Source organism: Candida tropicalis, assembly GCF_000006335.3.
Source record: "Candida tropicalis MYA-3404 genomic scaffold supercont3.9, whole genome shotgun sequence".
Taxonomy (NCBI): Eukaryota; Fungi; Ascomycota; class Pichiomycetes; order Serinales; family Debaryomycetaceae; genus Candida; species Candida tropicalis.
The window spans coordinates 469,191-483,964 of record NW_003020061.1 but is presented as its reverse complement, the minus strand read 5'-3'; the positions used below and the strand labels follow the sequence as shown (position 1 = coordinate 483,964).

At 31.0% G+C, this 14,774-nt stretch overlaps 7 protein-coding genes across 7 annotated transcripts; 3 read left to right on the top strand and 4 right to left on the bottom strand. All coding sequences in view use genetic code 12, as the record gives it.

Annotated features, from left to right (window-relative positions):
- Nucleotides 1-181: 181 nt before the first annotated feature.
- On the top strand, nucleotides 182-1,693 carry RBF1 (Rbf1p; the record flags this gene model as incomplete). The annotated part of the gene is made up of 1 exon (XM_002551423.1): nucleotides 182-1,693. The coding sequence occupies one exon, from the start codon at nucleotides 182-184 to the stop codon at nucleotides 1,691-1,693; it is 1,512 nt and encodes a 503-aa protein (XP_002551469.1).
- A 143-nt stretch (nucleotides 1,694-1,836) lies between these two features.
- MNN4-4 (Mnn4-4p) lies at nucleotides 1,837-4,323 on the bottom strand (the record flags this gene model as incomplete). Its single annotated transcript, XM_002551422.1, has 1 exon — nucleotides 1,837-4,323. One exon carries the CDS (start codon nucleotides 4,321-4,323, stop codon nucleotides 1,837-1,839), a length of 2,487 nt encoding a protein of 828 aa, XP_002551468.1.
- A 291-nt stretch (nucleotides 4,324-4,614) lies between these two features.
- CTRG_05765 (uncharacterized protein) lies at nucleotides 4,615-4,974 on the bottom strand (the record flags this gene model as incomplete). The annotated part of the gene is made up of 1 exon (XM_002551421.1): nucleotides 4,615-4,974. One exon carries the CDS (start codon nucleotides 4,972-4,974, stop codon nucleotides 4,615-4,617), a length of 360 nt encoding a protein of 119 aa, XP_002551467.1.
- A 2,581-nt stretch (nucleotides 4,975-7,555) lies between these two features.
- Nucleotides 7,556-8,245, top strand: MRT4 (Mrt4p; the record flags this gene model as incomplete). The annotated part of the gene is made up of 1 exon (XM_002551420.1): nucleotides 7,556-8,245. One exon carries the CDS (start codon nucleotides 7,556-7,558, stop codon nucleotides 8,243-8,245), a length of 690 nt encoding a protein of 229 aa, XP_002551466.1.
- Nucleotides 8,246-8,340: 95 nt separating this feature from the next.
- On the bottom strand, nucleotides 8,341-9,912 carry MIF2 (Mif2p; the record flags this gene model as incomplete). The annotated part of the gene is made up of 1 exon (XM_002551419.1): nucleotides 8,341-9,912. One exon carries the CDS (start codon nucleotides 9,910-9,912, stop codon nucleotides 8,341-8,343), a length of 1,572 nt encoding a protein of 523 aa, XP_002551465.1.
- A 410-nt stretch (nucleotides 9,913-10,322) lies between these two features.
- CTRG_05762 (uncharacterized protein) lies at nucleotides 10,323-12,473 on the bottom strand (the record flags this gene model as incomplete). The annotated part of the gene is made up of 1 exon (XM_002551418.1): nucleotides 10,323-12,473. One exon carries the CDS (start codon nucleotides 12,471-12,473, stop codon nucleotides 10,323-10,325), a length of 2,151 nt encoding a protein of 716 aa, XP_002551464.1.
- A 1,209-nt stretch (nucleotides 12,474-13,682) lies between these two features.
- On the top strand, nucleotides 13,683-14,192 carry CTRG_05761 (L-methionine (R)-S-oxide reductase; the record flags this gene model as incomplete). Its single annotated transcript, XM_002551417.1, has 1 exon — nucleotides 13,683-14,192. The coding sequence occupies one exon, from the start codon at nucleotides 13,683-13,685 to the stop codon at nucleotides 14,190-14,192; it is 510 nt and encodes a 169-aa protein (XP_002551463.1).
- Nucleotides 14,193-14,774: the final 582 nt, after the last annotated feature.

The window sequence follows — 14,774 nt, the reverse complement described above, 5'->3', positions numbered from 1 at the left end:
TTATAAATTGTTGAATTGGCTAGTTCCTTCATATTAATCATCAATCCTTCATCCAACACAATTTGAGTGAAAATAATTACTATTTGCAGGATTATTGTTTACAAAACAAAAAAATTCAAAATTTACAAAAAAAGGCCCAATACTGATAGTTCAAAAAGATAGAGAGTAAGAATTCATTATCATGTCGTCAACATCTTCTAATAAACGTGAATTGTCACTTCCCACCTCGTCAACAAATATTAAACTTGAAAAACAATCAAAACAAGATCCACATGACGTTTATGACCCTCAAGTGGCCAATTATTTATCTGGAACAACAAATAATGAATCCAATAATCAATATGGAAGTGCAGCTCTTCAGCAACATGATAGTGTGGGTTATTCAGCAAGTGCTGCTGCTGCTGCCGCTGCTGCTGAATTACAACATCGAGCAGAATTACAAAGAAGACAGCAACAATTGCAACAACAAGAATTACAACATCAACAAGAACAATTGCAGCAATACAGACAAGGTCATGTTCCAGCTCAAGTACAACAAAGAGAGCAACAACTTCAACAACAAGCGCAACAAGCTCAACAACAAGCGCAACAACAAGCTCAACAACAACAACAACAGCAACAGCAGCAACAACAACAATTTCAACAGTTTCAACGTCAACTGATAAACCGTCATTTGGCTCAACAACAACTTCAACAGCAGCAAGTACATCAGCAACAGCAATTAGTACAACAGCAGCAGCAACAACAACAACAACAACGTCATCAACAACAACAGCAACAACAACAACAAATAAGAGAAGGTGATGACTTTAACAATAGTGAAAATCTTCATTCAAGATATATTGAAAATGAAATTATTAAAACATTTAATAGTAAAAGTGATTTAGTTCAATTTGTTAGAAAAGAATTAACAGTTAGTGAAAGAAGTAAAATTGTTATTAATTCATCAAAACCTAAAGCAATTTATTTTCAATGTGAAAGATCAGGATCATTTAGAACTACAGTTAAAGATCCAGAAAAGAGACAAAGAGTAGCATATACTAAAAGAAATAAATGTGGATATAGATTAGTTGCAAATTTATATTCTAATGAAAAGGATACTAAAAGAAAAGGAAGTAAAACAGATGAAGTTGATATTAATGATCCATCTGGTTCAGAAACACAAATTATGTGGGTATTAAGAATGATTAATCCTCAACATAATCATCCACCTGATCCAATGAATAAAAAAAGAAGACAAAAAATTTCAAGAACATTGGTTGAAACTCCAAAAAATAAGATTTCTCGAACTCAAGATGATGAAGTTCATCATCCTCATCATCATCATCATCATCATGAACAATTACAAATTCATGCTGGAGCAGGTTATGGAGACTTAACTTCACATGAACATTATCAACAACAACAACAAACTCAAGGAACAACACATCGAGTAGATGATGATGAAGAAGAAGATGAAGATGAAGGTCCACCACTTGATCAACCTGATGCAGCAGTTATTGCAGCAATTGAAGCTAGTACAGGAGTTGGATCTCATGAATCATCAAATGTAGCTGCGGCGGCAGCAGCAGCAGTAGCAGCAGCAGCAGCTTTACAAGGTACAAATAATGGTAATGAACCAATTGATGCAAATGTTGATCCAAGTGTACAAGCACATGATCATGCCCATGGATTAAGAGGTAGATTTCTATAATCATTGTAGTTTTTTTTTTTGTTTGTTTGTTTGTTAATAAGAGATTTATGTATCATTATGTAGTTTTTAGTATTTTAATTGTATTATGTGTTTATATATTAATTTTAATTTTTATTATTTTCTATTTAATAATTAGATATCTATTAATCAGTATGATGTTTAACTCTTTCTATTTTTTCATAATCAAATAAAGCTTTTCTTAAAGGACGAGTTAATTTGAATTCTTTTTTATAAGTATTATATTTTTCTAAATCTAAAGGTTTATCTAAACCATCATCATCAAATAATACCGATTTTTGGAAATTATGGAAATTAGTTAAAGATTTTGTTAAATAATATTCTTGAAGGATTTCTTGATTTGAATCTAATAATTCCAATAATTTATCATAAGATTCAAATTGTTCTAATATGAATTCATTAGTTAATTTTTCAGCACCTTCTGGTTTAGTTATTAAAGGTTCTAAATTTGATTTATGAACCCATAAGTTCAATTTTTTGATGAATAACCAACCACTAAATTCAAATGATGATAAACCTTTTGAATATTCAAATTTTAATCTATTTGTAATTTCATGAGGTACTAATACTGGAATACCGGTTAACATGGAAAATTTCAAAGGACCAATTTGATCTAAATTATAGAAATGTTTTCTTCTATCATTGAAAATTAATTTATCTTGACCTAAATCAACCAATTCTTTTTTATCTTCATATTCTTTTGGAGGTTTGACATTAGAATTACTTAAAGCAGTAATATCGATATAAATACCAGAATCAACATCAATAAATCTTGCATCAATATGATTTTCTTTAGCAGAAACTCCACGATTATGCATATAACTATTAACTTCAATTAAATATTTTCCATAACCTTCACTTGGATTTTCAACAACTAAAGTTTGATTATAATTTTGAGCTAAATTAATTAATTCATCAATTGGCATTTGAATATCAATATCATTATCATATGGAAACATTAAACCATTCCAATACCAACTTAATAAAGGACCATGCATAATCCATGTAATAATACCTTTTTCAATAGAAAATCTTTGCCAATTTCTTAATAATCTATCTAAAATAATATTAGTTCTATGGGTCATTTCTTGTTGATTCCAACCAGGTTTTTCATAATTTAAAGCCCCATTGAAATATCTCCAATCATAATGCCATCCCCATTCTCTTTCTTTATTATGAGGATCACTTGGATTAATAGTAGCCATTTTAAAATATCTAATTTCATTGGAATCATCATATTTAGAACATTCTTTAAGACCTTCAAGATACATTTTTTGATGAGGATTTAAAGAATTTTTATCAATTTTTTGTAAATCATCAATTTGAGATTGAATAGTACCAGGATATTTGAATTTATCTTCACTTAAAGCAATAATTGATCTTTGTCTCATAGCTAATGAGTTATTATAACCAAAATCTTTTGAAGACAAATATTGTGGGATGACTTGATCATTCAAATCTTTCCAAATTGAGACATGATCCAATTCCATAATTTCAGGAATATCAGAAGTTTTTGATGATGATGATGATGTGGAATAACCTTGAGATTCAACAAATCTATCAACCATTTTACTACTAGCTAATCTTTTATTTGAATCGACATTAAATTCATAAGTACCACCAGTAGTTTCATCATCACTTAAAATGATAACTTTTAAAGGATTTAATAAATGGGTCATGGCATAACTTTTAGCTTGTAATACTCTATAATCATTTGAACAATAATGATCGTATTGTTCATGTTCATGAATGATAAAACCAGGGAATTGAGATTTTGATTTAAAACCAGCATTAAACAATTCTTCCCATTTTTCATTTAAAACATCTTCATTATTTTTACAAAAATAAGAAACATCGGGATTTCTATGAGAATCTTTTGAAATATCTTGACAATTAATTCTTTGATCAATTGGTTTTGAAAGTTGATTATTTAAAACGGTTAAATCCATCCAATCGACCCAATTAAAAGGTAAACTAATGGCTGGAACTTCATTTGAATTAATTTTATTACCAACAAATACATTTTTATTATTTTTATTGGATTGACTCAATTCTTTATATTTTAATTTCAATTCATTTAAATAAATTGATAAAGTGAATCTTGGATCGTAGAATAATTCATTTTTATTAATCCAACTAGTTGAATCTTCAAATTTTTTCATGAATTTTTTAATTTCAATTGAAGTTTTAGGTTGAGTTAATTTTGAATTAACCATGAAATATTTATTTGGTTCAGATCTAATTTGTTCAAATTTTGAATTCAATTGTTTATTGAACTGGATTTCTTCAGTTGATTTTTCATTATTAAAATAATCGGGTATAATGATTTGTGATTCAATGACAATATTTGCTGCTGTTGATGTTGTAGTGGTTGATGATAATGATGGCGACTGTTGTTGTTTGGATTGTGATGATGATGATGATGATGATGATGATGATGAAGATTCTTTTGAATCAAATAGGAACTTGTTTATTGATGAGGTATTGATATTCTTGGTATTTGTGCTGAGTAAAGTGAAATAAACAATGTTGAAGAAAGCAATGATGATGATGATAAATTTGATTAACTTATATGACCTCTTTGAAGAAGGCACCATATTAAGTAATGACATTATCAATCACTGGATGAACGAACGAACGAATGAATAAATAAATAAATAAATAAATAAGTACAGTATATCAACACGTGAAATGTGAAATGTGAAATGCTAAATCAAACAAGTGTTCAATTAAATTATTAAAAAAATTTTTATAGTGCAGATCTGTTGGTTTATATATACTACAATCAGATAACCGAGTAACAATAACAGGAGTAGGATGAGGAGCAGGAGTAGGATGAGGAGCAGAAGAAAGCCGATGCACAGTTGGTCCACAAAACAACAATCAGTTCGTTAGTCAGTTAATTAGTTCGTGTTAGTTCGTGTTAGTGTAAGTGTAAGTGTTAGTGTTAGTGTTAGTGGTGGAAGTACTGGGAGTGGTAGAAGTGGTGGTGTTTGTAGTGGTGATTGGTGGTGATGCACAAATTTATTTCTATATATAAATTTCTCTAAATTATTCTTCATTTTGTGTAACATGCATACCGGGCAAATAAAAAATTTCTTTTTTTTTTTTTCTTTCTTTCTTTTTTCTTTTTTTGTTAAACGCAGTGTAACATTGTCGGTGAGTTTGTATTTTGGTTGTGGTGGGGATACATTTGGGGGGGAGAGGAGAGAAGAGAAGAGGAGAGGAGATATCACCATTACATTATTCCTGTTGAGATTCATATCTTTAAAAGTTTCTTCTTATTCTTCTCGGTGTTACAATTACTATCATTATCTTCATTTTTTTTTCACTCAATTAGTCCTCCCTGTCGTCTCCTTGCATCTTAGTTGTTGCTGCTGCTGCTGCTGTTGCTGTCCTTAATGTCAAACAAAAATAAAAAAAAACTGGGTCGTGTGTTCACCATGTGGGATTTATTTTATCTCCCTTCTTTTTATTCAATTGTTTATGTACCATGGGTTAAATTGTTATTAAACCATGTTTGTGTTAATTTCATAATCAAGAAAAAAAATAATATTATTGTTATTAGGAAATAGGTCGTGTGCAATTGTGTAATTTTAAAGTTTAATTCTTACAAGTCACACGATAGCTAATTTTAATACTATACTAAAATAGAAAAACCCGAAATGATAGATCTGCACGTAACCAGCTGGAAAACTCATTCATATAATGACATATAAAACACACACACACATATCCATCCATACATAATAAAGACTAAATGTATATATATATATATATATATATTTCATCATTGATGTATAGTTGATACATCATATTAAAATTAAAATTAAACATAAAGATAATAATACATGTTGTTTCATAATTTGTTGAGTTGTATTGTCGTGTATTTTGACTTCTGTTGTTGTTCTTGTTATTGATTATCTGTACATTGTGTGTGTGGTGTTCGTACTTGACATATGAAAATCTGTACAGGCGTGTATATGTGTCACCTTCTATTCTTTTTGGAAGAGGAAGAGAAGGTGAACAATTGCACTTGAAGTTGAAGTCAACCAATCTAAATCCAAATCCAAATCCAAATCCAAATCAAGTCTAAATCTAAATCTAAAACTAACACTAAAACTAAATTACTGATAACAAGCAAAGACAACTGAACAATAGATGTTTGTCCGTTCGTTTGTTCGTCCATTCGTTTGTTCATCCATTCGTTTGTTCGTTTATTATTTATTTTATTCTTTGTTTCTTTCACTTACAGGAAACGTACCTGTGTACAACCAAGTACACGAAATGAATAAAATAAGATAAGTTGTCACAATAAATCTACATATACAAATAGATCGTACATTTGTACTGAACAGAACAGTACATTACAGAAGAAGAAGAATCAACAAATGTGTCGCGTGACTTTTGTTTTTTTTTTTATTTTGCTACTCATTCGGCTTACTAATTCATAGTCACCGTTAAACGCCCCGTTCCAAAAATTTCTTTTGGATTATCGGCAACTGACTTATATGCAGGTATGCATCCCATCTCATCCCATATCAGTAACATCTCAGAATTCAGATTGATTAACAACAATCTCCATGAAATAGATAATGGGATGCACTTCTAAAAGCCATCATTTGATTGCAACTTTAAATGTATATCTTATTTATTGTACCAATTCATATGTGTCGTGTCATGTCATGTCATTTATACACTTTTATTCGTTTTCATCTTTAAACTCATTTCTTCAACATTTGGTCTGATTTCTAATGTAAACCCAACAATCTTTGATGGATAGGAGAACACGTATTCATTTGTATATTCCTACTGTGATTAAAAGAAAAAAATATAACTCTTTTAACAGCAAGCAAAAGCTGGAAATTTCATCTACAGTCTTATCATTTACTGTCACGCATACATCTTACATTAGTCTCGATTATTGTACGATTATAATCTCACCAGTTTGCACTAGAATATATTCTTTGTGCTATACAAGGAAAAACTGAATCTAATTAATTTCTTTCTCCGTTTCATGTTTTTCCATTTCAACATCATGTCAGATGTTCTTGGTTTAGTTTAGAGTTCGTAGTTGTCTTTAACCTCGTCTATACCGGTACCAAATTATGTCAATCCCTCTACTTACAATTAACCCATATTATTTCTTCCTCTTCTGGTAACCTCTCATTTAAACTTATTTAGTTTTCTCATGTCGTATCTCTAACCATTCTATGTTTCACTCCCCCACAATTCACGTAGAAAATACTGCTCATCTCGTCAAATGAGCTTCAGATAAATAACGTACCAGATCATTAGTATAAACTTATTTGTTGCATCATTAGTTGGATAATCCTTTCAATCGATTTATTCCTACCAATATCGTCTAGGATCAGTATACTTAGATCAAATAGACATCCCACTATCAATTAAGATATATCAATACAAAATGGAACAAGACAAGCATTATTCCAACAGCTAGTCCTAGTTGAATCCAACCTGACGATGCATACATGTTTCAACTTACATCTCCACTAACCTCTTTATTCTTGTAATTACATTCAATTCCACTTATAGTCAACACCCAGCCATGTTTACATAGAGGGACGTATCATTTATTGAATCTATCCTTTCTTAGTATGATCAACTCCCCCATACTCATCGCAAACCAATCGCAACTATTAACAGAAAAAAAAAATGCGTGCGAAAAGGGAGAAAAAAAAAAAAGAGAAAATAATGGAAAAAAAAAAACCATAATCTCATCTCAAAATTGATTTGGATTTTTTCTTTTATTTGTATCAAGATATATTTATCATTGAACATTATTATTATTATTTCCATTAATTCAATCACATACTATATATAATGCCTAGATCAAAACGTTCCAAGCTTGTTACTTTAGCTCAAACCGATAAAAAAGGTAAAGAAAATAAAACTCGTTTATTTGATGATGTTAGATCTGCTTTAGATACTTATAAATACGTTTGGGTTTTACAATTTGATGATATTAGAACTCCTGTATTACAAGATATTAGAAATGATTGGAATGAATCAAAATTAATTTTGGGTAAAAGAAAAGTATTACAAAAAGCTTTAGGTGAATCAATTGAAGAAGAATATAAAGATAATTTAAATCAATTAACTAAAATATTAGAAGGTTTACCTGGTTTATTATTTACTAATGAAGATCCTGAAACTGTTGATGCTTATTTTAAAGCTTATTCTAAACAAGATTATTCAAGAGCTAAATCAAAGGCTCCAATAGATTTCATCATACCTCAAGGTATTGTTTATTCAAGAGGTGGTCAAATCCCAATAGAAGAAGATGTTCCAATGTCTCATTCTTTAGAAGAAACTTTAAGAAATAAATTAAGAGTTCCAACTAAAATTAAAGCTGGTAAAATCGTTCTTGATGAACCTTATGTTGTTTGTAATGAAGGTGAAGTTTTAGATGTTAGACAAGCTATGTTATTAAAACAATTTGGTGTTGCTGCTAGTGAATTCAAAGTCCCAGTACTTGGTTATTATCATGATGGTGAAGTACATAAATATTAATAACTACTATCATTAATAATATTAATATTAATAAAAAATAATAATAATACACGCATAAATATATATATATATATATATTACATATCGATCACTACTTACCAAGTATCTTCAACTTCTTCAGGTTTAGAAATTTGAACAAAAAACAAATATGCCTGTGATTTACCAACATTTCTCAATGAATATTCATTACCTTCAGGTATTTGTAATTTACATCCTTTCTTGACAATAAATTCATCTTGGTTTAATGTAACTTTTACCATCCCACTAATAACATTAAACATATATGTGCTTCCAGTAACGGTAACAGGTGGTTTAAACCCATCAATTGGTAATTCCAACATCCCACCAGCACAAAAATCTCGATCTTCATCAAATAAAGTTGCAACTTTATAATTATCTTCTGATTGTTGTTTAAAATTACCTCCACCTTGATTGTATGCAATTTTTCGTTTCTTCAATACTCCATTATCTTTTACTGTCAATTGTAAACAATCTTCATCTTTCATCCATTCAGTTCCAGATAAAATTTCTTCTTCATCAGATAGTTCTTGATCATCCATATCGCTAGTTGGTGTTTGTGGTCTCTTTATTTGCTTCTTTTTACTCTTGGTAGTACGTTTCTTTGTTGTTGTTGTTGTTGTTTGAATATTTGTAGCAACATTATTGTCAGGTATATGTACAACTTCTTTAATCAGTTGTAATGGAATATTATGAATATCTCTTGCTAATATAGTATCAAAATCTTCATCACTATTGAAATCTTGAGTATAAATTATTCTTTCATTTCTCCAGAATGCCAATGGTTTTATTCGTGTTCTTTTAGATCTTCTTAATCCAGTCGTGTTGTTATCCGGTGGTGGTGAAGGTAAATTTGATTCATTTATAACTCGATTTCTACTTTTTGCCATTCCCGGCACTTCCGAACTATATTCTTGAAATGATTCATCTTTTTCATCGTCTATGTTATCATCCTCAAGTTCTGTTGGTGATTCATTATATTCAGTAATACTACTACTTGTAATATCATCTGTAAATGATGACGGTAGTCTTTTAGTTTTACCCAATGCCATTTTCTTAGTAAATGAAGATGATCCTTTTTTCAGTTTTGATTTAGTTTCTGATCTGATATTTTTCTTCTTTGTCATCTTTTCTTCCTCTTCTTCTTCTTGTAATGAATCTTCTGGAGTATCATTCATATTAAAATCAGGAACATTCACGTCTTCTTCTTCTTGTTGTTGTTGTTCATCATCATATACACTATAGTTGTTTGTCCTCTCATTTTCATCAGGAATATCATCGTCAAATTGATTATAATCAAAATCTTGTTCAGCCAATGGAGATCTCAATGGAGATTGTTTATTAATAGCTGGTGATTTCTTATTTGAAATAGTTGAAGTTAAATTAAATGTTTCATCTTCATCTTCATCATTAAAATTAATCTTTCTAGCAATATTATCAAATGGTTGCTCTTTAATAGGTTCAACACGTGTTTTCAACTGTGATAATTTCTGTCCTGATTGTTTTTGCTTTTGTTGTTCTTGACTTGTAGTCGATTCATCATTAAAGAAATCATCCACATCTTCTAATCCATATCGATCTATTTTGATATTATCTTTTGGTACAAGTCCTAGCTTTCTGGATCTCCCACCAAGATTTGCCAAATACATATTTCTCTTGAATAATATCACTCCGTGGACTTTCTTCAAACAACCTTGGTTGTAAACGTGTTTGCAAAACGTGAGTCAGAGAGACCGAATGTGTGTGGTGGGAGATAATACCGTCACGTTTTTTTTTTTTTTTTTTTGTCCTGTGGGTTTGGGGGGGTTGCCATTTTGGTTGTTTTGATTTTCATGAGAGAAATTTGCTTCCCGTTGTTTTCCTTTTTCCTTTGTGGACGTGTGTGGCTCAAAACGCGAAAAAAAACCACCTTTTCTTTCTTTGTATAAATAATAGAACAAAACGAAGATTGGTTTTGGCGTTTGTGTCCAATATCATAAATGATGATGATGATGATGATTGTACTACATACATTGTATACTAAAGTACTAAGCTAAACCTGTTCTTATAGGTTTTTCATTTATAGAGAAAGTTGATACCCAATGACCAAACCATCATTATAACTTATATACAAGTGATAACAAGGAATATCAACTGTTCTTTTCCTCACACTCAACCCAATGATGGTTCTATATCCATGATAACCTAAAGATAAGCTCATTGCATTTGGAAATATATACTCTTGTCTCATGCCGTAGATTCCTTTATAAGAACATAGTCTCATAACTGTCACTAATCCTTGTTGAGTCACCGCAATAAAGCACAGCAATTCTGGTATAAGATGAGTAATAGACATTCTGTTGGTAAACTTACTTTCATCATTGAATGGTATAGGCAAATCAAATACTTTAGGAGTTGAGCAGTTACAAAATAAAGATGGAAATCTAAACAAAGCAAGCTTTCTGGCCGTTGAAACCAATAATAACTCATTAGTTGACCCATTAATAAACTCCTTGTGTACTCTCCTATATTCATCATCAACGTTGGTTAATTTTGCATTTCGATAACTCTCTTCACTTGCTTGTTCAAAACTAACAGTCTTGCTTTGAAAATATTGAAAAATACCACTAGGCTTACCTAAAATTCTGGATTCTTTTTCTATTCTCTTCAATTCATTCGTTTCGTCTATTTTGCAGTCACCAAACACATCTTTAATTGATCCAACTGGGAGAAACCATCTCGAATCCAATGGCTTGATTGTCCAGCAATCCTCATTCAAGACAATTCTTGAAATACCTAATGGCTCCTCAAAATTAAGTCGACCAAACTTTTTCAGTTTAAGAATTGATAACTCATTTGGTTCAATACCATTTCGATTTTCCAATCGCTCCATTGTGCTATCAACGTAATAATACAATTCCTTCTTGAAATATTCAAAATCCTCTTTATTAAGCGGTCCTTCGTTAAAGGAAAATTTAAACTCAAATATAATTATTTCCCCCGATATTGACACGCATGAAACTTCAACGACATGTTCTCCATCACATTCCTTACATGAAACTATAGAAACTTCTGGTATATTGTGGAGAATTTGATGCGATTTGACATGATAAAATCTTTCGTCAACAGAATGATAGTACAATAGAACAACACTTTGAGAATTATCTGATGCAACAATGATATTATGACCATTATAAGTTTTAAAATCTAATCCCCATAAAGATGCCTCCATTTTAATTTGAAAATCAGGTTTAATAACAGTGGCAGATGTGTTGGTGGCAGATGCACTTGCAATAGCACTATCATGATCATTATCATGCTTATGCTGCTTTTCAAACTCACTAATCAATGCCATTATTGTTTTACTATACCACATTAGTAATGTTCCATCATCGGTACAAGCCGCCAATGTTTGTTCACCATTGAACATCCCCGATTTGATGAAATTTATCGTGTGTGGAAAATACGGCCATGTTGAAATCAACCGATCAGTACTAGAAGTAAATGGCGGACTAGTGTCAAGTCTCAACAATTGTGTAGATGGAAGATGTGTCATTTTATCAAAAGTCAAGAATACTAATTCTGAATTTAATGCCAACACTAAAAAATCATTAACCCCATCCGAAATAACTGTAGATAAATTGTTCTTGAACTTTCTAAAATCATCAGCAAATATTTTCTTAATACCAAAATGTTTCAATTTTAAAGAATTTGAAAATTTCTCTGATGGTGATTTATAAAGAATCCGTGAAAAATCCGAATTATCAATTGTACAATACTCTTCATCATTAAATTCAGTTGATTTAACTTTGAACTCAAACTTGTCTGATTCATTAATAGTGAAATCTGCAGAAGATGATTCTGATGACACAGAAGAATTCGACATCCCAGATACATACTCAAATGACTTATCTAGTTCTTCATCACTGGTAATTACCACATTCCGACCTCCAAAACTTTCTCGTCTCGTGTTATAAAAATCATCAAAGCTTTCTTCAACATCATTACTAATCTGAATAATACCCAAAGGTTCATCTTCAATCACTTCTTCATTATCTGAACCTGATAATTGAACTTCATTTTCGTTTCTTATATTACTTACGATTGTATTGATTCGGATATTTCCTTCACTGGTGGCCCTACTTCGAATTGAGCTAGACAGTAGTCTGTGTTTTCGTCTGACTCGTTGTATTCCCCTCGAATCCAAAAATTGTTGAAAGGGGCTATCCATTGGTACGTGTGTGTTTGCTATACGGGTATTTCGGTGGTAAATGATAAGAATTCACCGAGAGAAAATGAATAATAGTGTAATAATAATTATATATACAAAAAAAAAAATCCCAAAAGATAAGGAGAAAAAAAAAATTTTTTGACATGATCTTTTTCTCCTCAAAATAGGAATGATCTTTGTCACGTGATTTGTTTTTTACATTATTAGAATACCAGCTCTTGTAAATCAAATAAATATTGCAACTAGTTACACTAGAGTAAATGAAAGTTGGCAATTTTGAGTGATAATAACACTCAACCTCATAAATGGAGTAAACACTGTACAAAATCTTGATGGAACAGTTAGCTCCGAGATTTTAAGCACTGAGATGAGTGTTTCTCTATGGACCATCACTACTCATGATGTTTGCTTAGGATGCTTTAATAGTTAATAACTTTAGGATTGGTTATTTCTTTGTAAAACTTGTTTCCCTTGTATCCAGAGTAAATATGGAATGAAAAATGTGATGTTAAACATGTCTAAATTTTATGTCATTTGGTGATACTATTGACCAAGATTTTAATGTAGGATTTAAATAAATTGATTAGTAGAGGGAATATCATATATCGTAAGCTGTTTGGTATACTTGGATCATCAAATCATGTCATTCAACCGACAACCACACATAGAAAGAGCAAGAAATAGAACGGTTTGAACGTATTCCTTAAGAAGAATTTCTTAACAAACAGTTTATATTGTCAATGGTTGCATCAATGGTACTACTTTAGTATCATAATGTCCATTTTATTTTCCTATTCATGTTATTCACCCTATGTTCTCAGCAAAACCGAATAGGTGGTTTCATTATGAATGCTATTCTCATCCAAATAGCAACGGAGGATTCTCAGATATAATTATTGAATGCAACAATAATCTCAGGTTCAATTTTATTGATTACCTAGGTAATAATTTTGAGAATTAGGACGTATTATATCATTGTATTCCATTCATTAAGATATTACGATTGGTGATTGCACTACCAGTGCCAAAACTCACTCCCAGCGGCATCGCGTCGCTCGATTTCTGCACGATGTCGCAATTTAAAGGGGCGAGAATAAAATTATCAAGATCTTTAAAATTTTTCATCTCCACAGTTTGTTTTGTTTTGTTTTTATTCCCACAACAACAACAACAGCAATCAATCTATCCATCTATCTATTTTAAGAGAAAATGGTACATGCAGACTATTCAAACCTTGAATCTGGTGAACTATCAAAACAAGAGACATTACAACATATTCTTGATTCTTATGAAGCGTTGAAAACACCAAGCTGGGTCGCTAATTTGTCAAACTGTGCATCATTGTTGTGGTATGGATATAAATCATTAAATATTGATGTCAATTGGACAGGATTTTACTTAACAAATAAACCAGATGATGAACTAATTTTGGGACCATTCCAGGGTAAAGTCGCCTGTCAAATTATCAAATTTGGTAAAGGTGTTTGTGGAACAGCTGCTAGTACTCAAGAAACTCAGTTAGTTCCAAACGTTGAAGAATTTCCCGGTCATATTGCCTGTGATGGCGAAACAAAGAGTGAAATTGTGGTACCTATAGTTAAAGATGGTAAAACAAAGGGGGTTATTGATTTGGACTGTTTGGACTTGAACGGGTTCGATGAAGTTGACAAAGAATATTTAGAAAAGTTGGCAAATTTGATTAGTCAATGCTTACCCTAAGTGGAGATATGTTCTTGATGAAAGTGACATATGGTTTTGAGAAATTGCACAAATAATTTGTCCATTAAATCTGGTAAATTATCCACGTCTAAAGTAGGAAACTATTCATCTAGATATAAAATGTTATTATTAAACAAGCGGTAACAATCAAGTGTCAATACAGATAGTATACCATTGCCTGTATTTCGTGTTACATATGGAGTAATTAATAAAGTACCTGTACTGTTACTTAATAGCAACGTGAATTCCTTGAATATGTAGAATTCATGGGCAGTTTGTCTTGTGATTTTAAAAAGGAGATAGTAGAAGACTGAACATTATATTCAAATGGTATAACGAAATTCTGCAGAATATTACCTCTTGTGACTAGATTATACTTTTGGTTTACTCGAAACTATAGCACTTCACCTGATTACCAATTTTAATATTTGGTTCAACAGCTTGAGTACATTCACTAGAGGAGACATAATACTGTGGTATTGGGTCAATTCAGTGGTGGGTACTGAATGCAATATGACGAAATTCAGACTTGCTACTCTCACTCTCATTTCATGATAGATCAATCCAACTTAGACTATTCTT